Here is a 25062-nt window from a genome sequence, read left to right as displayed (position 1 = left end):
AGAAATGATACAATAATTTAGAAATTACACATACAAATGCATATTTTGGTAAATTAATTTGAAATGCTTTTTAAATTTAATGTGATTTAATAAAAATGTTTTCCCACTCCCGCCACCTCTCCTGCACGTTTTCTATCCGTCCTTACTCTCCTATGGGTTTGCCTTCTGAACTTCCACTTTGTCTTAAAAAAAAACGAATTTTCCACTCCCAAATCAAAGTTACACCACTAAAATCGCGTTCCTAATAAATGCACTGCACAATTGTTGTTGAACGTTTTCTTTTCCCACTCCCTCCACCTCTCCTGCACGCTTTCTATTCGTGCTTACTCTCCTATGGGTTTGCCTTCTGAACTTCCATTTTGTCTACAAAAAAACCACTTTCCCCTCCCAAATCAAAGTTACACCACTTAGGCCCCCTTCCTAACAAATGCACTGCACAATTACTGCAGTTGTATCTCCCTATACTACATTAGATGTAATCATTATCATACATTCATACTCAACAATATTAATATTGGGAGTCGTCACCGCTGTTTACATCTATCAGTTGTGACTCTTCACAACTCTTTTTTGAACCGATCATCGGGGAGTCACCATTTAATTTAATTGGTGTTTATATCGAACTAACCGTACCGCCAGTTACAAGCCCAACAAATACTATATATATATATATATATATATATATATATATGTATGTATATACCACATCACCTATTCAACTTCTTCGCATCTTACGTAAACAAACAAACATGACCACTTCCGGTTCCTGCTCCACTATTGTAACTTTTTTCCTACGCTTTCTCATTTTCATCTTTGTTATATCTATTTGCTTTGTTCGTTTGGTTACTTACTATTTTTACATCATTCGTGTAGTCTCCATCCGATTCAATGGCCACCATCAGATTTACTACACCATTCTGTGTTCAAAAGGTCAGAATTCACATTCATAACCATTATACACTTAACTTCATTTCCATTTATTATCAACTACTTCGGTTGACTTCTTTTCCGTGCAGAACCTTCTGCAAGTTCCATTCTCTTATCATAGGCAATGGATGCGCAAATACCCAAAGTATGTTTTATTACACTTTGATGGCAACAAACATTTCATTCGAGTAAGGATACATGGTAGCAAATGTTTCTTTCCTGATGGTTTAAAGGAATTTAGAATGACACATAATCTAAATGAGAGTGTGATTCTGTGTTTCGTTTCTTTTGACAAAAATACTACTTTCTCGGTTGATGTCGTCGGACCTACACACCGCCAGTCCCGTGTAAAGCCTGTTATATCAACTAGAAGATACATTTTTACAACTAATATCACACAAGACATGATACAGAACAACCTCCCTTTGGTGGGTTTTACTGCACTTTTTTTCATTTATAATAGTTTGTCGTTGTTTTTTTTCCTTCCATTGCCTGATCATTCCTTCCTCATCAAATTGTTTGACCATCCTTTGTGTTGTTCATACAGATACTTCCCGCAGCATCTTCCAGATTCGTCTATGGTGCAAAGAAAACTATTACCCTACAGCGCGGCCTTCCAAAACGCACCTAGTGGCACATCACCATCCACAATGAAGTCCCAGCAATTGCAGAACCATGGTTCAACTTTATTCATGAAAATAAATTGATACCTGGAGATGAGGTAGTCTTCTACTACCGTTTTGACGAACATGCATGGGAAGTGCTCATCAGAAAAGATATTGAATAGGACAACGAGGAGATCAACTTCGACGACTGAGTTATTTTATAGTTATTTTTAACAGCTTGAACAATTTTCCCTTTTTAATTCATCCTTTTATCCCGTTTCTTAACAAATCCGACAATATATTAACTATATCTGCTCCAATGGTATGCAATTTACTTTATTAAACAAACTCGCATTTATTTTTATTTTTCTGTTGCGTCACCATTCTGAACCTCATAATTTTGTTTTTCTTTTTTCGCCGTTATTCATTCGTTAATGATGCACGAAATAATGATAATACTAATTTTTATCTTTACACATTCATTCTATTGATTGTTGTTTAACAATACAATTGATGAATGCAACTTTTAATAGACACTCAGACTTGGTTTATACATTCATAAATTTTTTATTTATTTTCTAGGTTTGTTTGATATTATTTTCAGCAATTTTAAAAAGTTTCCATCACGATCAACCCTTTCTACAAACAATTTACATAGTGTTTATGTCACTTACAGTAAAATACCGCCCGTGCATCGCACGGGCATTCGACTAGTTGTAACTAAAAGCAATCCTCTTTTAATGGGTTTTGTTCATGGCTTCGGGTTTGTGTTGCGTGGAGAATTATTTTAAGGACGACACACGATCACTTACTAGATAACAAGTAAAAGTGCCCCTTTAACAATAACTAGTCTGTAACCTGTGCACATGCACAGGTTGTTTGGTAAGCGAGCTAGTGGAGCATATTTTAACTGCAATCTTAATATTTATAATAAAGTTATTGTTCAAACTACATCAGGAAGAAGCTCCATGGATTGAATTTTAGGACCATAGTATGCTGCATGAATAGCTGAATAAAAATCTCTCCAAAATACATCAGAATAGCCAGATCCAACTACCATCTTCTTTTCCGCCAAAATATTATTTATAGTTAATCTGCACCATTTTAACCATTCAGCAACTTCCATCTCCTTGAACACAGTAGCCTGTGATGTGTAAATTTTCAATTTTGAACCCTATCCAGAATACATGTGCATAAGTTTTTTCTGATACAACAGGTACATGCCATAATGGGCTCTCTTTTGAGAATCTGAAAGGATCTGCAATGCATCATAGATTATTCTGTTAAGTCAATATTCCCTATCATGTAACCAATGGAAAAGCTCATTATAGTTACCCACACACACTCAATGTAATGTATGGTCTGCAAGATTTCCAGTAGTTAAAGTCATGAAGTATGTGGTCATCTTGCCAATACCATGAACATATTATAGCCAATTAATCAGCAAGGACCAAAACAAAATATGCATTAGACCATGTACAACATATCCAAAATTCAGGAGAAAAAAAGAAAAGAAAAGCACATATAGTTAGTTTGCCCCACTGTTAACTTGACCAATGCAAGCAGTACCAAAAACCAATGTAGTAAAATGAACACCAAAATGACAGAGAGGCCAAACTATCATAATGATGTTATTTATTCAAACTTTGGGCATTAGAAACTATCAAGGATCAATCAGACATCCATTAAGCAACTTCCCATTTGGTTTTTCATTTGATTGAACTATTGAATGCAGAACATCCTTGATCCTTTAAGGGCAGTAGATAGTTGTTCCCCTAATTAACACAGGGGAGCTTCTTTGAACTCATTGCATCAATTTGACAATTTTTCTGTGTTCAAGAGCTAACTAAACACGCAATGGAGAAATAAAACAAACCATCAAAAGGCTACTATGAGCACGTCATTTCTCAATTTCGCAGCCATTTAATAATCAATTCCTATATACATTGGTCATTTTCAGAATATTCAAACCCAATTATTCAGTCCACTAATCACAACGACTTGAGTAATAATAATAATAATAATAATAATAATAATAATAATAATAATAACCTAAAGTAATATTGGAATAAAAAATGGAAACCTGATTTTGTACCTGGCCAAGCATTGCAACTTTTGCTATTGGAATCAAAAATGAAAACCTGATTTTGTACTTGGCCAAGCATTGTAGCTTCTACTTCTAGTCCACCAACTGCCCATCCAGCAAAACCCAGACCATCAATGATAGTTATGTCTAAATCAGTTTCTGTCATTTGTGTTGAACACAACTCTACCAAGGTATTCTAAATTAAAATCATAAAACTTGATTCAGAAGACAAATTTGAATCATGGGAATATCGTAGGAAACACCCTAGCATAGTCATGCTCACTTGACTTGAGTAATAACAACAACAACAACAACAACAACAATAATAATAATAATAATAATAAAAACCTAAAGTAATATTGGAATAAAAAATGAGAACCTGATTTTGTACCTAGCCAAGCATTGCAGCTTCTACTTATATTCCACCAACTCCCCATCCAGCAACACCCAGGTCATCAATGATAGTTGTGTCTGAATTAGTTTCCGCCATTTGTGTTGAACACAACTCTACCAAGGTATTCTAAATTAACCTGCAAAATTAAAATCACAAAACTTGATTCAGAAGACAAATTTGAATCATGAGAATATCGTAAGCAACATCCTAGCATAGTCATGGTCACTTGACTTGAGTAATAATAATAATAATAATAATAATAACCAGATGTAATATTGGAATAAAAAATGAAAACCTGATCTTGCCAGGTAAATATGGCGGTCGAGGTTGAGAAAGATCAGCGGCGAACGTCATTAACTCCTACGCTAAATCAATAAATAGATAAAAATGACACCTTTATTCTTCAATATTGCCTTGTGAATCTCATTGTTGCAACCCTTACATGGGCGAAGCGGCGTCACCTTCCGCATCGCCATTGTGACTGTAGCCTGTTCCAAAAATCGAACCACAAAAAATTAGACAAAAAAAAACATAAAGACCGTTTTAATTAAATCAAAATAGAAGAACTTCTATCTTCCTCTTAACTTCTCTGACAACCGCCCCGTGAATCCTATTGTTTCAACCCTTGCATGGGCAAAGCATCGTCACCTCCAGGAGCGTCATTGTTACTGTAGCCTGGCCCAAAAATCAAACCACAAAAAATCAACAACAACTCTTGTAGTAAAAATGGCAGAAGATAATTTTTAAAAAATGAAAAAGAACACAAGAGAAATAAAAAGAAATCGGCAACAACTCTTGTAGCAAAAATGGTAGAAAATAATTTTCTTTGAAAAAAACAAAATAGAATAGGGTAGTAACCTCTAGTTGGTGCACCTAGAATAGAGTAGTAGTAGTAATAATAATAATAACAACAACAACAACAACAACAACAACAACAACAACAACAATGTACTCAGTAGTATCAGGTTGGAAAAAAGAAAAAGAATTCCACAATTAGAACATCAAAATTCAACTTATCCCATTTAACTCGTCTTTGCTATTTTTGCCTTAGCTACCCGAGATGATACTCTGCACAATACACATAATAATAATAATAACAATAACAACAACAACAACAATAATAATAATTAAACAAAACCAAAAAATGACACAAACTAAGAGAGAGTATAAAGAAGACAAGTGCTTGTTTAAAACTTCATTTTTTTGCCCCACTCAACAAACCAACAATTTATTTTCTGCACTTGTTAAAAAAATTTGGAATTTAGGGGCAAAAATGATGAACCTAAGTACCCGTGAATCTATTTAAAAGCATTCAATCCAGATAACATAATATTTACATAAACCTGCAAGAACATAAAGGTGTCCTAGTAGAATATGCTTATAAATTAAGAAAAACACTAAAACTACTCTGATTATGTGAAACACATAATTTGAAGAAAGAACAATTATATTTTCAAATATAATTCACAATCACAAATCATATTTTCAAGTTTTTGGGTCTCCTAAGTTTTTATACTGTATGTTATAGAAGTTTAAGTTCTTGCAGAGTATCACTGATTGTTGGGAAATTTCTTCTAAGGATCACCCCGACAAATTCTCTTCTTCCTCCTCTTCATAAGTTATCCCTCGTGTTCATTTGTATCAAGGTTCAAGCTTCATAACATTTAGCTAGAGGGAGTGTGCTAGAATATCTCAAAAACATCTCAATATCATAGACAATAGATTTTATTCTTTCATATATCAAATGATGACCACAATCAAGACCACATCAACTATATTTGTTTGGAACTTTTCACAATATGGAAGATGATGAAAAAATTGTTGATAGTGACCACAACAACAATGCAAAATTTTATAATAGTATGTTTCAACAACATATGGGAAGAGGAAAAGAAGGAATATACAAGGGCCCGGGCCAATGATGCAACATACTGTCTCAATCACAAAATAAACATTATTTTGTCAATTAGTATGGAATTTTGCAATTCACAAACAACAACATATGGGGAGAAGAAAACAAGGAATGTTATTGTATGATATATACTTACAATAGTTACACGCCTTTGACTGAAATATTTGCATTTTTGCGATTCCTTGTAAAGATCACCTTTGGGTGCATACTATAAAATCAAATAAACTCGTTTCTATAATACATAATTCAGAAATCATAAACAGGGAGGTATCCCAAAATCAGCACACATGAATTTTTAAGATTAAAAACTAAAACTTCATTTAGGCATTTCACCAAATACATAACTTACAACCCGTTTCACCAACAATGTGACCGTATGACAGTTAACGCTTCCTAAAAGAAAAATGATTTTCTTTGTTATCACCACCTACACTCGCCATGTGGGTATACAAATAAAAACCCAAATCCGTGAATTTTAATTTTTAGCAGGAATTGAGAATATTAATGAAATTGAATTAATAAAAAATGAAAAATTGAGGAATGGATAAAGGTAAAACCTTTTCTGTGCAGCTTTGGCATGTGCTTCTTCATACGTCAATCTCTCTTCTTCCTTGCACATGCGTTTGTCTACGCTGTAGCAACCAAAGCAAAGACCCATATTTGGTGTTTCTCTCTCTTCCTCTGCTTGTTTGGTCTAGGCTTTCTCTTTCTCTTACCATTTCTATTTGATTTAAAATTCTTTTGTACCCTCTATCACCAGGAGTAAAATACTATCTAAGATTACAAAATTTAAGTAAAGAGGGTTAGATTAAAAAACCCAGGAAAAACCCTGCCCAAAAAAACATATAATAAAGAATCACAAAACATGAAAGGAACACCCAAAAACAGGAAACAATTTTTTTCTGCATGCGTTCGCAAGAAACTTTGTAAACCCAAAAGCAACAAAAAAAGTAACAATAAACACCAAAGTAAGAGCCACACATGCATATCAGTCAATAAAAATTAAACCTTGGCTGTGTGAATAAACAAAGTGAAGAAAATAGTGGGGAAAAAATAAGAATACTCAATAAAAATTAAACCTTAGCTATGTGAATAAACAAAGTGAAGAAAGCAGTGGGGAAAAAGATAAGAATCCATAAACGCGAATGAATAAAAGACAAAAGAACCACCTTTACTTCTCACAACCAAACCGAAAAACGCAGGAAAGCCAAACTGAAAAACTAACGGAGGTCAGTAAAAAACAAAGCATGAAAGTTAGCAAAGGACTAAAAAAAAGGTGCAAAATGAAGGAAAAAAGGTAACACAATGCAGAAGAACCGGCGAAGCACGTGGCACAACAAAACAGTAAAAACTGGATTACTCAGCAAACACCTATCACAACCAAAGGTGTGGGAACTGGACATCTAAAATGACCAAAAAACCATTAAAAGGGACAGCTGTCTAATTTCTAAGCAGGGGCACAATAGAAATTTTGGATGGACTTCTCTTTTATAAATAGTATATAGATATATTGATCTTTCCTTTTCCTTTATACACTAATGTCGTTTATGTTTATATAATTAAAATTAACAATAAATAATTATTTTTAAATATATAATTATATAAACTATATTCTAATACAAAACTATATAACTAGAGAACTAGATATGGAGTATTATTTTATTATTAATGATTTTCTTAATAAACTATTGAAATTCAATTTTAAAATAAAGGTGAAAACATAAATTGAACCCATAATCAGTTAAGAAAATTAAATACCAATAAATTACACACTATTGAAATTAAATACCAATAAAGGTGAAAAAATAAATTGAACCCATAATCAATAGTTGACTCTATGATTGATGCTATCTAGGAAATCTAGAAAAGTTCAACAAAAACCTAGTATTTGGATAAGAACTGGATTTCTTTATTCCAATAGATAAGAATTAATGCATGAAGTCAATCAACATTAGACGAGTTAATAACAATTTTTTCTTTCGATAATTAAAGTACTATGAATCACTATGTTTGAACAAGCATTTGACAATTGACAAAACTTGAAATTAGAGTATAAAAATCCAAAAGTATTCATTCCATCTTGCCTGCTTAACCGATGGTATTTTCGAATAATCAATTTACACTCAGTGTACCTACACAATTAAAAATAATGTCATATACACTTTATCAAATAATTAATTGATTATAAGTGCATTTTCTACTTTATTTATTTTCTATATATAGGAATTCTTATTTTCCCCCTCATAGTAACGCAAGCGCGAACCGATGAGTGCATTATTCAAATAGTATGATTTTTTTTAGCCTGATCAGGGATGTTGAGCTTAGGTGTTCACTACTAGAAAAATCTCATTTTACATCGGTGGAAAATGTATTTCAAAGACGGGTTGACGCCCGTCTTTGAAACGAGTGTCGTTGTAGAGGACGGATTTCTACGACGGTCGTAAAAGGACCGTCTTAGAAACACGTGATTTTCTACATCGATGGTGTTGTAGACACGACTTCTTTTATGACGTGTTCTACGACGGTCCTTTTATGACCGATGTAGAAAGTTATGATCTCTACATCGCTTCCTGCAGATAAACGACTTTGTTTATCACATGTTCTACATCGGTCCTTTTACGACCGATGTAGAAAGCTTTATTTTCTAAACATATTCATACATCGGTGCCTATTTATATATAAATTAACCAACATAATGAAATGCACCCTTAGTTAGCATAGAAAGAAAAAAAGTAAGCACCCCATTCCGCATTTTAAAACATAAAGCAACAAATATTAAAAATGAAATGCAATAGTGAATAATATAAAGAATAAAACCTAAAAAGGTGGTGTTAATGTTAGTATTACCTCCTGGTAAGCAAATCTATGAGTTATGTTAGTCTGGCGGGCAAGACGTATCTTCTTAAGGACATACCTAATTTTACAAACACAAAAAATAACAACATAATAATGAAAAAAAATTATATATATGCAAGTTTTTCATGAGTGTGAGTGAGAATAAGGAAACATGAGACAAACACGATAAGAGTGAGTGGGCTCACCTTTTGTTTTCGTGCCTGTGTCTGACAAGTAGAGCTGAAGCAAAGGAACCTCTTCCAATGTGTTCAAGAATTTCATACTGCTCCATTTTTGGACTTGAAGCAATTCACTTCAACGTAGAGACAAATTAAAGAGAGAGCAGAGAAAGAAAATAAAAGTAAGGAAGGTGAATCAATTAAAGAGGAAGTGAATATAAGCGTGCAGAGAGAGAGACAGAGCGTTAGTTTGGGCACCGTGCTCTTATTTTACTTTTGTGTGCTCCTGTTGAGTCTTTTTTCCTAGAATACGCTTTTGAACTTTGACCCTCTTAATCTTATGTTCCTGTTTTTATATTGCAGCAAGTGGAATCAAACGTGAATTAAAAAAATAAAAGGTTTGAATTTGCAGGTAGACAAAACATGAGTTAAAAATTTATAACATATCCAAACCAAGGTCAATTTTGGAGAATAACTTTTTATTTAGTTATATTATTTGTAATAAAACTAATAAACATTATAAAAGTTGTCCTAATTTTTTTTTAACATTAGCCTGGGTACTTAATTAGTCGTAAAAAGTTTCAAAGACAAAATATATTTTTAAAACAAACTTTAACTTTGAGTAAGGAAAAAAGTTGGACATTAAGTTAAATGATTGAATTTGTCTACTTAATACAAAGTTTAGCTTCTACCTAAGTTTTATCTCTCGAGTTTTTTAGCTTCTAATTTTTAATCCCTCAAATTTTTTATAATAACTTTTAGTCTTTTATTAATTTTTTTGACATCACTTTTAGTCCCTCTAAATTTTTTGTCTATTTTTAATCCCTCATTTATTTTTATTGTTCAAAATTACTCTCAAATATAAAATAAATAAGGGGCTAAAAATAGACAAAACATGAATTAATTTTAAGAAATAAAAATAAACAAGGAACTAAAAATAGAGAAAAATTTAGAGGAACTAAAAATACTAAGAAAAATTGAGGAAAAACTGAAAATTACCCAAAAAAACTTGAAGGACCAAAAATTAAAATTTGAGGGACTAAAATCCTAATTAATCCAACTTTTTTTTTTCTTTTCATCACTTGTCATGGAGGAAAGGTTATATACAAATTTGGCCCCAGCCATGAGGTTACGTACTTATGTAAAAGAAAAGAATGGAAACAATACTGAAACTATTAATAGCTTGTGCATTTGATTAAATAACAAGGAAATAATGGCCATACACAAATACACAAGCAGAGGAAAACCAAATTCACAATACTAAAACTATTAATAGCTTGTGCATTTGATTAATTAACAAAGAAATAATAGCCATACACAAATACACAAGAGGAAAACCAAATAATAGCCGTACACAAATAATAGCCATACACATACTGCTAATAGCTCAACTCAATCATGTTTGACGGGGGCCTTTGATCCAATGAACACAAGTCACAAGCAGGCCCATCACCCAAAAGGAAAATCCACAAATAATATTTCAAAAAATATTATATATTCCTTTAATTGTTTGTGTAAATTTTTGAAATTGAATTATAGTAATATAATCATACCGGAGAGAATGATTTAATTAGTGAAAAAAATGTGTATTTAATTTTTACTGTGATTAGTTTTTAATTCAATTGATTGGAAAACAAATAGAATTTCTGACCTAACAAATAAATGTTTATAAGATTTGTTAAGTTATACTTTCTTATTTTTTTAATTAAAATAAATTAATAAATTATAACTAAAAATTATCTTAAAATCAAAATGTAACCTATTAACATACTTTAATTAAAATACAAGTGTATAACAATAAAGCAATTTATTTTACCAGAAGCAATAACTTTTCAACTAAGCAAAAGTAATTCATTCTCTAAAAGCAAATAAACTTACATGTTTAGCCATTCCAAAGTCTGTCAGCTTGATTTCACCATTAGGATCAACTAGAATGTTAGCCCCTCTAAAACAAATGAAGACTTAAGGCAACAGTATTGAAGGCTTAAGGCAACATGCATAAAACTTTAAAAATAATAGAATTACCTGATTAAGTTGTTTGAGGCACTCTTTTGATGATTGGTCATCACAGACAACCCTGACTTCTTTTATTGCACACAATTGTCCACTATCACTGTCAAAGTTGCAACACAAGTGTTTTAGAGATGTACAACAAACATAGGAAGCACAATATATATACTTTCAAACTTGTCCATAGCATTGGCATTTGGACAGAGTGCAGATTCTAAAAGAAGGCTGATGATACCATTCTGTAAACATAGTTGTACTTCAAAGCTAGTTTTTTTTTCTATTGCCAATAACAAGTAGCACTGTAATATTTCCTTTTGTAACCTACAGATTTGCTTCAAAAACCACAAGTAAGTTTCCTATTAAAATTGTGCACACTCTTTATTCACATGTAGGAGCATCAAATCATCATGGCATGTACCCAAAATTTTCAAATTTGAGTAATCTTTCAAGATAGTATATATATAATCAAATTCAATTAATCACTTGTTAATAAATAAATATACTTACAGGTTGTTTGCTAACACGGCACAAGTAATGCATATGCTAGGCAGAGCAAGCCAAACATTACTTGAAGGAAAAAAAAACACATCATTCAAAGAGCACATAAAAGAAAAGTAGAAGCATTAGTTACAAGAGTAGAAAAGCATACAATTGATCACAAGTAATGCAGCAACTATAGCTTCTTATGGAGATGGAGGCCAATACATTCCTGCCACCAGCCACAAAGTCCCAGGCCAAGTACTCTGATGACAAGTAACACCACCTTCATTAATTTAATTTTCTTCCAGCCCAAGAGATATACAATGTCCTAGGATATCAACTTAACTAAATGAGTACTGTTTAATGTGAAACAACAGCATTAAAACTATACTAAAATGAGTCAAATTTACAGCCTAATGCTACACTTTTGAGGGCACAAAATTGGAAGCATCTTTCGAAAATCACCAACCAAATAATTATAAATGAAGGGAGGAGGATAAGAATTGTACAGATCCAGTAGTTTAAAAGGTTTCCCACCCACCCAGTTCATCTAACCAAACACCAAACCGCACCTCAAGAGGGAAAAGGAAATGAAAACTAGGAAGTTTGTGTGATTTCACAAAACCTCATAGTTAGTGTAATTTACTCAAGAATAAATTTGTCTTTTGTATGTATATCTGGATTCTACATTTCAAGAGAGCTAGATGTATCAGACAACTTTAATTTAGATTATTTCAATTGTCTCCTCATGTTCTAACATATATCCTTATGATGTATTTAAATCAACTAAAAACAAAATTTGATAGAAACCATCGAAAACTATACCAAGAAAAAAGGAAGCAAAAGAAAAAAGAAAAATTATCTCTCTGTACCTAGCCAGGTACACCTTAAGCGGTTCTAAAGTGTTAGAGAGATCAAAAACGGGAAGACAAATACCAAGTGGCTCTCTGTACCTAGCCAGGAAGCATCTTTTGGAAAGGGTTAGAGAGATCGAAAACAGGAAGATAAAGGGAATTTTGAGGGCACAAAATTAAACTTGCTAAATTGAAGATAATTGAAAAAATCTCAACTTTATATGTTCATCTCACAGACATCCCCAACAACATGAAGCAGAGAAAATATAAAAGCAAGAAAATTCCCTCTCGACAAAAAATAAAAATATGGAATTTTTGCCTAACAAAACAGAAATTAGTACATTTTTTTTGGTGGGGTGAACCCAACCGATGCAGCCTCTTCTTTTGCTGGTGCCTCTATGGTGTCGTCATCGGCGGCTGCTGCTTTGATTATTCTGGAGAACTTGAGAGGCTTCGAGCGGGAGAAGGAGAGGTGCGGCGTTACACGAGACTGAGTAGGGTTTTATTGAAAATATATATATTAAAACAACGACGTGTTTATGATAGGACCGTCTTAAATCATCTTTCATTTAATTTCAAAAATGCCACTAGACCGTGCTTTCTAAGACGTCTTTAATGCAACCGTCGTAGAGTTCATTCCAGAAATGCTTATATTTACGGTAATGCCACCGCATTATTAATTAAAACGGTTTTCTCACGACCGTCATAGAAGGGACGTCGTAAAAAACCTATTTTTTAGTAGTGGTTATGTGAATGTAGTTGTGTTTATTGAATGTATAATGTGATATTCAAGCACTGGAATCTAAAAAAAAAAAAAAAAACTAGCGTAAGTGTAATGCATGGATGCCCATTAAGTTTTTTGGTATTTGCAGCACTTACTGCTTTCAAAATTTTCCCCGAAATATCAGCATGAACTTGTGTTGTTTATTCTCTCTAAAAAAAAATTGTGTTGTTTACATCTTACTCTGGCAAGTGAGTGGCAACATATACACATGAAGAGGTTGATGCATTCGGTTTTTTAAACCACTGATCGCTATCCACCGGATAAAATAGTTTAATCCACTTTGTTATGGTAATTAGTTTACTCCATTCTTAAGCTAGCTTATACAATGAATGCCTTTTGTGTATATCCCTGATCTTATATATTTTTTCCTGCAAATGAGAATCAAATACAATGCATGTTTTAGTTCAAGCTCATCTTAAATTCAATATTTTTTATCTTATCAAGTCATTATTGACTCTAAACAAATAAACAAGATTTGTTGAAGGTTTATATACGGACTAAATTTGTGATCGTCTTATAAAATGATAAATCACTCAACACGTATTTTTAATCTTTTTTTCTTCAAGATATACAAACTGTTTTAAGATCTTAATATCTATATAAAGATTTACAGAAAATTTTACAAAAAAAGAATGAAATAATATGTTTGTGAGATAATTCATGTCTTGTTTCTTCAAAACTTTTTCTATATATAGTATTCATCTTCACGTATTTGTTGTCTCATAGCGGTTAGATTTTTCATTTTGTTCTTCACCTCACCCTTCTCAAGCCTTGAGTCCATTGGAGCATTTAATACTTACATTAAATGCATGTTCCTTTTTCATACAAAGTTCATATTTATAGGTTAACATGTCTTGTAATTTAACAGGAAATTCACGTTTTTCATCATAGTAGGTTTGCAACAATAAAACGTGTCTTTTGATGAAAATCAACATCTTCCGGATGGTGTACTTCATTTATTCCTCATAGAATTTTGACAGATCTTGAGAGAATGTTTTGTGCATGAAAATTAGGAGTGTTCGTACAGTTATATAACATATTATAATCCGATACATTTATATTACTTTGTCAAAGAAATGTCAACTGCGTGTTAAGAATACAGAAAAATCATAGTACCCTAATGGATTCATCTATCTCAATATCATAACCTCTCATTTTTTCCTAGTAACTTTCCTCCTATTTTATCCACTCTCCCATCTAGAAACCTCAGCTCTCCTTTTTTTTAATCATCCTCTGCAGGGGTGATAAAATGGGTCAATATGTCCCAACTCATAAAAGAAACATGTTGATCCACCTTGTTCCCCATAAGAAAAGTGAGTTAAAAATTTAAGTTTGTCCCATATATGTTTGGGTTGATGCGTTAACCAATCGAAAACAAAAAAAAAATTAAAAAAGAAATAAAATAATAAATATGTTTTTAGTTAATTTTATCTTTAATTAATATTAAATAATAAATACTTACTAAAAAAATTAAATGTATTACATTAAATTTTGAATAATAACTTATTTAGACAAAAAATAAATTAAATAAAAAATTAATAATATATATATATATCAAAATAAATATTAAATACTTATTAAAAAAACAGGTTAACGGATTGGTGTGTCTCTAACGGAAAACTAAAGGAAATGAGACAAATAGAATTGGTATAAAATTCTTCGTTCAATAATAGCAATGATTATATTATTTATATTCTGTATAATGGGAATAGAATGACCTAGAACCTAGCAGGATAAAATGGAATCAAATTATATTCTTATAAATGTAATGTATATGGCTCATAAATATAATAGATATGGAAGGAAAAATAAGGAAAGGAAACTAATGCTCCGCTGTCAAATAATTTAAGCTAGGATTATATGTTTTCTCTATTATGTAGCATTTAAGCTAGGATTATATGTTTCCTCCATTACGTAGCATTTAAGCTAGGATTATATGTTTCCTCTATTAGCCCCCCACAAGCTGGAGGTGCAAAAATGTTTTGTAACTGCAGCTTGGAAAGATTGGTGTTGAAGGATTGAGGAGGGAGAACCTTTGTGAATATATCCGCAAGTTGATTTGAATAAGGGGCTAGGAGCAGTAACATGAGTCCAGCTTGGGACTTTTCACAGACTAGATGACAATCAATGTCCAAATGTTTGGTGCGTTCATGAAAGACTGGATTGACAGTAATGTGAAGAGCATTATGATTATCATAGTAAAGTACGGGAGTCTTTAAAAGAGGAATTCGTAGATCTCTTAGAAGGTAAGAAAGCCATAGTAATTCACAAGTTGCAGAAGCAAGTGCTCGATATTCAGCCTCAGAAGAGGAACATGATACTATAGTTTGCTTCTTGGTTTTCCATGAAACAAGCGAATTGCCTATAAAGAAGCAATAACCAGTAATAAAGCACCTAGAGTCAATACATGTTGCCCAATCAACATCACTAAACCCAAGTAGATGACCAGAGCAAGTCCTTGGAAAAAATAATCCTTTGCCTGGACACCCTTTGAGATATCGAAGAACGCGGACAACTGTAGCATGATGGGGTTTTGTTGGTTTGGACATAAATTGACTTAGTTGCTGTGTAGCAAAGGCAATATCAGGGCGTGTGCTTGTCAAATAGACCAGTCTTCCAACTAGGCGTCTATAAGATAGGGGATCATCAAGAAAACCAGAGGAATCATTATGGAGTCGAAGAGAACTATCCATAGGAGTGGAGGATGGCTTACACCCAAGCATACCTGAATCTTTCAGTAAATCCAAACAATACTTACGTTGGCATAATGAAATTCCTTTATGAGAATGTGCAACTTCAATCCCCAAAAAATATTTCAGTTTCCCCAAATCCTTAATGTGAAAATTAGTGTGAAGAATATGCTTAATGCGTTCAATCTCAGCAAGGGAATTACCGATCAGCACAATGTCATCAACATATACAATTAAAGCAGTAAATTCAGAATTATGAGCCTTGATGAATAGACTATGATCAGCATGGGCATGTGAATAACCACAAGTCAGCAATAGAATAGATAATTTTTCATACCATTGTCTGTTGGATTGCTTTAATCCATAGAGTGATTTCTTCAATTTGCAACTCTGACTTGATGTGTAACCAAGCAAGCCAAGAGGGATCCTCATGTAAACGTCCTCCCCGAGGTCCCCGTGTAAGAAAGCATTGCTAACATCTAATTGATGGAGGTGCCATTGATTAATCGATGCTAGAGCAATAACAACTCTAAAAGTGGCATGGTCATCTTAACAACAGGGGAGAAGGTTTCAAAGTAATCTATGCCCTCAATTTGAGAGTATCCTTTTGCAACAAGATGAGTCGTGTAACGCACAATACTGCTATTAAGTAGTCGTTTGATTTTATATACCCACTTGCACCCAATTGGTCGTAGATGAGAAGGGGTTTGAACAATGTCCCAGGTTTGATTCAACTGTAGAGCCTTGATCTCACATTTCATGGCATCACGCTAACATTGATGTTTCACAGCTTCATGAAAATTGGTGGGTTCGTGCATGTTGATGAGGATTTAGCATACTTGAGGGAAGGAATTTGAAACTGATAATCAGAAAGGTAAGAAGGAGGATGAGTGTCGCGGTTGGAGGGACGTGGTAAAGCATGGTTAGATGATAGCTCTTGGATGTGTCGATCAATGATGTTGGGATTTGGTGTGTCGATTGTAGGAGGAGTTGAAGGATTTGGGAAAGGTGATGGTGAGCCATTGGGTTGAGGAATTGTTGGTTCAGGGTTTGTTGTGATAGGTGTGGATGGGGTAAATTGAGGTGGTGTGGGTAGTGTATATGAAATTGGGTCTATATGTAGTGCATGTGAAATTGGGTCTATATGTGAATGTGGTTGGGCTTCGCTAGTAGAGAGGTTTTGGTTTGTGTGGAAAGGAAAGAAGGATTCATGGAAAACAACATTTCTGGAAATGAATATTTCTCTTGTGTTAATGTCTAAAACAACATATCCCTTGGTACCATTTTGAAAACCTAAGAATGCTCCTTTTCTTGAACGAGGTTGAAACTTGTGAGTTTGATTATGAGTTGATGCATAGTATAAGCAACCAAAAACTTTGATCATAGAAAAATCTGGGTGAGTTTTGTATATAAGCTCAAATGGTGTTTTATAAGAAATAACAGGAGAGGGAACGCGATTTATGAGGAAAATGGCATGTTTTATAGCATAGGACAAAAATTTGTTGGAATTTTAGATTGAAACACAAGTGTCGTAGCTATATTATGGATATGTTAATGTTTGCGTTCCACTCTTCCATTTTGTTGAGGGGTATACACACAACTAGTTTGGTGAATTATACCCTTTGAAGAAAAAAAAACTTTAAGAAAAAATTCAGGACCATTATCGGATTGAATGCATTTAATTTTTGTTTCAAATTGATTTTCAACCAAATTAATAAAATTTTGAACATGTGTTTTCACTTCACTTTTTGATTTTAATAAAACCACCCAAGTATATCTACTAAAATCATCAAGTATAGTTAAGAAATATCTATGTCCATGAATTGATGATTTAGAAAATGGTCCCCAAATATCCATATGAATCAACTCAAAAATTTTAGAGCTTCTACTCAAACTAAGAGAATAGGGAAATCGTTTTTGTTTAGCTAAATGACAAATGTCACAAATTTCATTAGAATCTTTTGAAATAAAAGGGAATTGTTGGTTTAAGACATTAAGACGATTACCAAATAAATGACCTAATCTAAAATGCCAAAGCTTGGAGGTATTGGTGTTGGTGGTGGTGATATTGTTGGTAGATGGGCTTTTATCCTTTCCAACTATCAAGTGAAAAAGGCCTTCCTTCAAGTCAGCCAAACCAATTGTCTTCAACGTGCTTAGGTCCTGTATTTCACAAGAAATTTTAGAAAGATCACTAGAAAAAATAATACGACATGGGAAAGTGGACAATTGTAGAATATGTATAAAAATAATCTAAGGAACAAGTTATATGGTCTGTGACTCTAGAATCAATTAACCATGGTGCAGTGTGTGAACTAAGAGTGTTAGGTGTGTGTGTGGTGGGAATAGAAAAAAAATGACTACCAAAACCAGAATTGTGAATTTGATTTGGGTTAGAATGAGTGAGGTTGGCTCGTGTAAGAGTAGTCTCTGAGCTTGCACCACAAGGTCCAGAGGATTTGCTGAGAAGATTCATGAATTGTTGGTATTGGGCCATTGTGATGTGAGACAAGGAAGGTGGTGGTGGTGGTGGAGTAAGATCGTCCTCACCAGATGAGCCGGAGGTAGCCACAGGAAGATGGCGATGGGAAGCTTAGAAGGCTCTTGATACCATAACAGAAAACTAAAGGAAATGAGGCAAATACAATTGGTATAAAATTCTTCGTTCAATAATAGCAATGATTGCATTATTTATAGTGTGTATAATGGGAATAGAATGACCTAGAACCTAGGAGGATAAAATGAAATCAAATCATATTCTCAGATATGTAATATATATGCTCATAAATATAATATATGTGGAAGGAAAAATAAGGAAAGGAAAGTAATGCTCCGCTGTCAAATAATTTAAGCTAGGATTATATGTTTCCTCTATTATGTAACATTTAAGCTAGGATTATATGTTTCCTTGTGTAAGCTAGGATTGTATGTTTCCTCTATTAGTCTCATTTTTTTTTCCTTAACCCATGTTTTGGCAAGTCAAAGTGGGACATGTTAAAATAGATTCACAAGTTTAAAAATCCCTAAATTCTTTGTTTGACTTTCCTCTCCCACCCCACTTCTTCAATCTAAACCCCATCCCTCCCTCCCCTTGGATGCCTTCCTCCGTCTCATTTTTTTAGGGTCAAAACTGGGTCCTACATTTGAAGGTTGAAATTTTGAGATGAAAAAAATGGGAAGACAAAATATAACAAGAGAGGTAAATTATGAGCTCTTAAAAAATATGAAGTTGGAATGATAAAAGATAATTTTTTAAAATTAAATGTGATAATTTAGCCAACAAACTTCAACAATTTGATAAATAGTTGAGTTCTGTAAGTATATTAACAAAGGTTTTATTTTTTAGTTGTGAAGAATATTTTATTAAAAATGATAATATTCACATTGATGATCTTTATGACTAGGAGTTTAGTTTGGTTACTTTTAACAGTATGATATCCATGCTTTAAAAAAAGATAAAGTTAGTTTTAATAGTTAAGACAAAATAATAAAATAAATTACTAAGTGTAATAACACACTTTTTTTGCTGAGTAATTTTTTTAATAAATAAAACCCTTATAATGTAATAAATTAATAAAAAAATAATAAATTTCAGTTATCAATTTATTCAATTTTTTCATTTTTTGAATGTGGTTTTTATTTTATAACTATAAGTGCATGCTTAGATTGTAGTTTGTAAAAGTATTTCAATAGTTGCTTCTTCCAATCAAATCTTTGGACTAAATTTTAATCTCAAACATATATTTCTTTCATCTCACAATGTAGTGGGATGGTAGTTCTTCTGAAGAGCTTAGCGAAGCATTGTTTGCTGAAACTGCACTTTTTGGTGAAATTTCCAATCACAGTTGTCACAATATTTCATCCTTGCCTAATCTGCAACATCATCCAGAACAAAATGTGGATCCGAAGGCACAATGTCTGTCCACTTCTATGTCACAATTATTAAATGACTCTCGCTTGCTGAAACAACAACAGGTTTGGATTCTTGCCTGTGATGGTTGTGTGATCAAGGTTTATGACATGATGCATCATTTGTCATAATTTTGTGCGCATGGGTAGTTATTCTAAGTTTGTATCGTTTTCCTGTACTTGTAAATGGTGGTGATTCTTAAATATATCATCATTATAAACTATATAAATACAAATCCATTATAAGATGTGGCTAGAGCCAAGCACGACTGAATTGTGTGTGGCTTGTGATTGCAGGAATTGAGGAAAATGCTTGACAACAAAGAAGTTAGGCTTTCCAAGAGCTCATTTTAACTTATGGAGAAACTCATCTCATTTTTTCCTTAGAAGTTCTTCTAAAGAAAAGCCAATGGCACACCCCCTCACGCCAAGCACTTCTTGGACTTGATGCGTGAACATTAAATGGTAGGTTCTTGTCACCACAAGCGAGGGGTGAGGGGTGAGTTTGGGTCTATCTTAACCCCAAAAGCTAGTTTAAGGGGTGAGGGCTGCCCCTCACTTATAAAGTCTAATATGGTTGTATTGTTAGTCGATGTGGGACTTTGATTATTTCCAACATTAACTTCATGCTTAAAGTATATGATTTAAACAACTTTCTCAGTGACTATTGTTTCTTGATGCATGCATGCCATGAATTATGCTGGTTCCAATTGATGTGTAACTAATACTTGGGAATGCATTAAACTTGTAGTAGTTTGATAATATATCCTATAACTAATTTAGTGATTGTTAAGGTTTTTTACGAAAACTGACAAAGGCTTAGATGATGGCACTTAGTTTTTTTTACCCTTGGGTTTAAGTATGTAATGCATTTCCATCGGATACAATTTTTGTAGTATGGGGACAATTATCTTGATCATTAATTATATTTAACCATCATATGCTATCATTGCTCCAATATTTTTTAACAGGTAAAGTCATAACCGCATCGTGCCTATAGTATTAACGATTGCTCGTCAACCTTCAATAAAGTAGGCCTTAGCAAAAACAATGAAGCTTTATTTCTAGAGTTGATTTAGTCTCACCTATTTTCCTTGTAGTGTCCTGATCTTCTTCTTCTTTTTTTCCTGACTTTTTAGTATCTTGATCTGTACAATTTAGATTTGGACCCCAAAAAAACTTTTGAGACAGTTGATAAAAAAGAAAAAAGAAAAGTGGACGATTGATATTCATTGAAGACAATGGAGGGCATCTTTTTGCCAACAAATCTTATTACTTGTCAAGTATTATATTTTGAAATGAAAGAATTGGCTATTAGACAAACATACATGGTCGTTTCATCGAACTCGTTTTCTAATTTCTACATTAGTCATTCAGAGTGATAAAGAGTGAAAAGATTTATTTTTTAGATTAGTGGGAAAAAAATTGGGTGGATCATTTGTATCTTTTTTTTATTTCTTAAATTTATTAAGTTGAATCTTAGGAATTATGACAAGTTAATTAATCTCACTTCACAACCACTTAAAAAATAATCCTACAAAACCGACTTATAAGGTGATGATTACTCCCCACTCACATCCCCCAAAGATCATCATCACCAAGGAGAACTAATATATTACTTGAAAAGTTATTAACTAAAATTAACTCAATTAACTATTTCTATTATTTATTTATTTATTTCTTATATATTACACTGCCAAATATTTTTGAAATAAAATAAACAATTGAGGTTTTTAAACAATTGAGGTTAACAGTTAGCGAGTCCAACGGATTCGGAGGTTGGGCCCTGCATCACAAAGTTGAACTATAAATGAAATTGTCGCAAGCGTGCATAACCATAACAAACAAACACTACGCACTTTCAGATCGACCGAGCAAACGATGCCGAAGCCGATGCGGATGGAGGAGAAGATCAAATACTTCATGCAAGTCACTGACGCACCGTGGTCCGTCGCCGTTCGGAAATTACAGGTCCCAATTCACATTCTCCCACTCTCGCACTTTTTCTATTTTCTTTCTTTATTTTTAATATTTTTCTGAGTTTTTGCTTAACTGGTCTGCAGAAACATGGAGGCAATCTAAGTAAAGCTCTTGAAGACTTACATAATCATATTCATATTACTATTCACATGCCGGGTGGTGGTTGCCTTCGATGTATCTTTGTCAAATCTGACAATCTTCAGGTAGAATTAACATTAGAATATGATGAAAACTAAATTCTGGATAATATTCAGCTCCTTTTTACGAAAACAGGAACAAACACCACAGTCTATTTAAAATGGTAGTACTGTCTATTTTACATTACTGTGAAAGTTTGCATACATGGCTAACCAATTGTCATTTTGTTACCTTGGTAGGATGTCTATGGGTACTTATGGCAACTTGGATTAGGAGAATACGCGTCTGAATCCTATAGACTTGTGAGTGCCTCTTTCCCTATCCACATGATTTCTGTCAACGGTGTAAGTAACTAAAGGTGTTTATGCCATGCTAACTTCAATTGCAGTATAGAATCACAAGATGTGTATACCAACGAGTCTCAAATTTACATAAATATAACTAGCAGCATATGATCTCTATATAATTGAAATGATCCACTTTTAACTGCTCCAACATTTTCACAGGAAACGCAATTCCCAGGTCGTTGTTACAGTATTGAAGATGGCTGGTTAACCTTGGATGAATTAGGCCTTGGCAACGGTGGAGATTTGTACCTGGAGAAGAAGAAATAGGTCTGTATATAACATTTAAGATTTTGACACAGATATTAGAAAATATAATTAATTTATTGAAAGAAAAAAAAATGTATACTTTGAAATAAAATTAAAAAAATACTAACTTTTATGATTGATACACACAAATTGTATGAAATATTTAATATAATTCCCAAACTACAATAAAAAAAATATTATTCACAAATAATATATTTTATTTAAAATGTTCTTATTTAATATCTACGATGAAAGAAAATTATGAAATAAATCATAATTATTAAGTCATATTAAATGGGGTATCTATGGAAGAAAATAATTTGAGACTTGACATTTGTAGAATATCAATAACTTTGATTCAGATGGAGTATGAATTTAGTCTTGAATTTGTAAAACATCAATAATTTGAGAACGAACAGTCGGAATGGGTCAACAATCCCCATATGTGGAGAGAGGGAATTTATATATTATATAGATGGCAATTATTGTCACAAAATACTACTTCACTTTCAAAAGTAGATGCATTCAGTGGAAGAAAGATTAGTAGAATACGTGAATTTCATTCATTGATGATTACTAAATCATAGTTACGGCCTCATCAAATACAAATTCCTAGCTTAGGACGCATTGGGATTGCGTGGAGAGAGGGAATGCATATATTTAAAAGTACCACTCAATTTTTAAAGACATTGATTTTATAGAAACATCTTTAAAAACCTCCAACATCATAACATGTATGTTGAGGTGTACAATCAACAAGATTTAGCAAAGTTATAATTGGTAGATAGGAGTTTTTTTAACATGTCATTAGGGATTCAATTCCTTATTATTTATATAGAAAAAAAGCTTATTGAGAGATAAATTAATACAGATCCTCTAATGAACATCCATGCATAACTTTAGTATCTTGGATTTCTTTTGTTATAATATTATTTATTTTGTAAAGTCTGTGATATTTTTTTTTACAAATATTATAAATTATTTACTGTCTCTATTAACAGAACTTTCTGGATCCAGTCATTGGTGAAACATAAATGTTGCATCTTCTTGTCCTTAGTCTAATCGCGGTTTTCACCCATTCAGTTCTTATAGATTGAAGCATTACTAATTTGGACCACATTGACAGAAAAGTCATAGTCATGGGAACATAATCAAGTGATTCGGTGAAAACTATTTTACCTACCTTTGTTCCGGTTTGGATCAGTAACTATCATAGCACTTGATGTATATTTATTTTCAGCTTGAATTGTATTTCACTTTGGATGGTGTTCTATTTTTTTATTATCCATTTCATTGATTTTGCATCTATCTTATGTCCTCTCCATTTTTTTTGTGTCGGCTAAATATCTCAATTTTAGGTGGTGTTCATTTGAAGAGAAAGATCATTAAAAAAAAAAAGCTAAATAAATACTAAAATATGTAAAACTCAAGCTTTAACATTAAGCAAGAAGTTAACAGTAAGCCAATAACAATCCCGCTGACTCTGCACATTTTTCCATATTCAAATTTACAATTTAGTTGAACATGTTTAGAGAGATGAAAGTATTTTTTTTTTCGTACATAGAGATATGAAAATATTGTTGAATTGCAAACTGGAGCAAGGGCATGAAGGAGGTGGAGTGTGTGAGAGGAGAATGGACTAATGAAAGCACTGCTGATAAGTGAAGGAATATATTTTACTTTACTTCTATCATTTTACAATTAAAAGAGATAAAAAATTAACATTTGATTCCATTGATCGAGGGATAAAATATGTTTATAATAAACACATTCAAATAGAAATATAACAAACTCCTTTTAAAACCTACCTAAATGAGATATTCTCTATATTTATTTATTGTTATTAAAAGACAAATAAAGGACATCAATACTAACAATGAGCCTAAAAGTTCACAATAATATTAATTCTCTATGTTAGATCTTATAATAATAGATGATTTGTAACAAACTCGAGTTAAAAAAATCACTTGGATATTTATGACATTGACATGAATAGAAGTTATTTTTTTAATTTTCGTTTCAGATATATAACATTTAAGATTTTGACACAGATATTAAGAAATATAATTAATATTTTGAAAGAAAAAAAGGTATACTTTGAAAGAAATTAAAAAAAAATACTCCCTAAAAAAAACTACTAACTTTTAAGATTGATACACACAACTTGTATGAAATATTTAATACCATTCCCAAACTACAATAAAAAAATATTATTCACAAATAACATATTTTGATTAAAATGTTCTTATTTAATATCTACGATGAAAGAAAGTTATGAAATAAATCATAATTGTTAAGTCATATTAAATGGGGTATCTATGGCAGAAAATAATTTATGAGACTTGACATTTGGAGAACATCAATAATTTTGATTTAGATGGAGTATGAATTTAGTCGAATTTGTAAAACATCAATAATTTGAGAACGAACAAAATTTAAGTACTAATAGTTACGGCCTCATCAAATACAAATTCCTAGCTTAGGACGCATATATTGGGATTGCGTGGAGAGAGGGAATGCATATATTTAAAAGTACCACTCAATTTTTAAAGACATTGATTTTATAGAAACATCTCTAAAAACCTCCAACATCATAACATGTATGTTGAGGTGTACAATCAACAAGATTTAGCAAAGTTGTAATTGGTAGATAGGAGGTTTTTTAACATGTCATTAGGGATTCAAT

General features: G+C 32.4%; 1 protein-coding gene across 1 annotated transcript; it reads left to right on the top strand.

The window, feature by feature from the left end:
* Positions 1–21524: 21524 nt before the first annotated feature.
* On the top strand, positions 21525–23684 carry LOC114405358. Its single transcript, XM_028367934.1, has 5 exons — positions 21525–21636; positions 21729–21848; positions 22023–22085; positions 22290–22397; positions 23378–23684. The coding sequence occupies exons 1-4, from the start codon at positions 21547–21549 to the stop codon at positions 22395–22397; spliced, it is 381 nt and encodes a 126-aa protein (XP_028223735.1). The 5' UTR covers positions 21525–21546; the 3' UTR covers positions 23378–23684.
* Positions 23685–25062: the final 1378 nt, after the last annotated feature.

Source organism: Glycine soja, chromosome 3 (assembly GCF_004193775.1).
Source record: "Glycine soja cultivar W05 chromosome 3, ASM419377v2, whole genome shotgun sequence".
Lineage (NCBI taxonomy): Eukaryota > Viridiplantae > Streptophyta > Magnoliopsida > Fabales > Fabaceae > Glycine > Glycine soja.
Note: the sequence above shows the minus strand (reverse complement) of the source record. Positions and strands in the feature narration are given on the sequence as shown.

What these genes read in the sequence shown, in the direction of transcription:
- LOC114405358 (XM_028367934.1), top strand. Translation starts at nt 21,547, where the DNA reads ATGCCGAAGCCGATGCGGATGGAGGAGAAGATCAAATACTTCATGCAA. An exon ending in TCAAATCTGACAATCTTCAG is followed by an intron (nt 21,849 to 22,022) that starts GTAGAATTAACA and finishes TTACCTTGGTAG; the next exon opens with GATGTCTATGGGTACTTATG. An exon ending in CGTCTGAATCCTATAGACTT is followed by an intron (nt 22,086 to 22,289) that starts GTGAGTGCCTCT and finishes ACATTTTCACAG; the next exon opens with GAAACGCAATTCCCAGGTCG.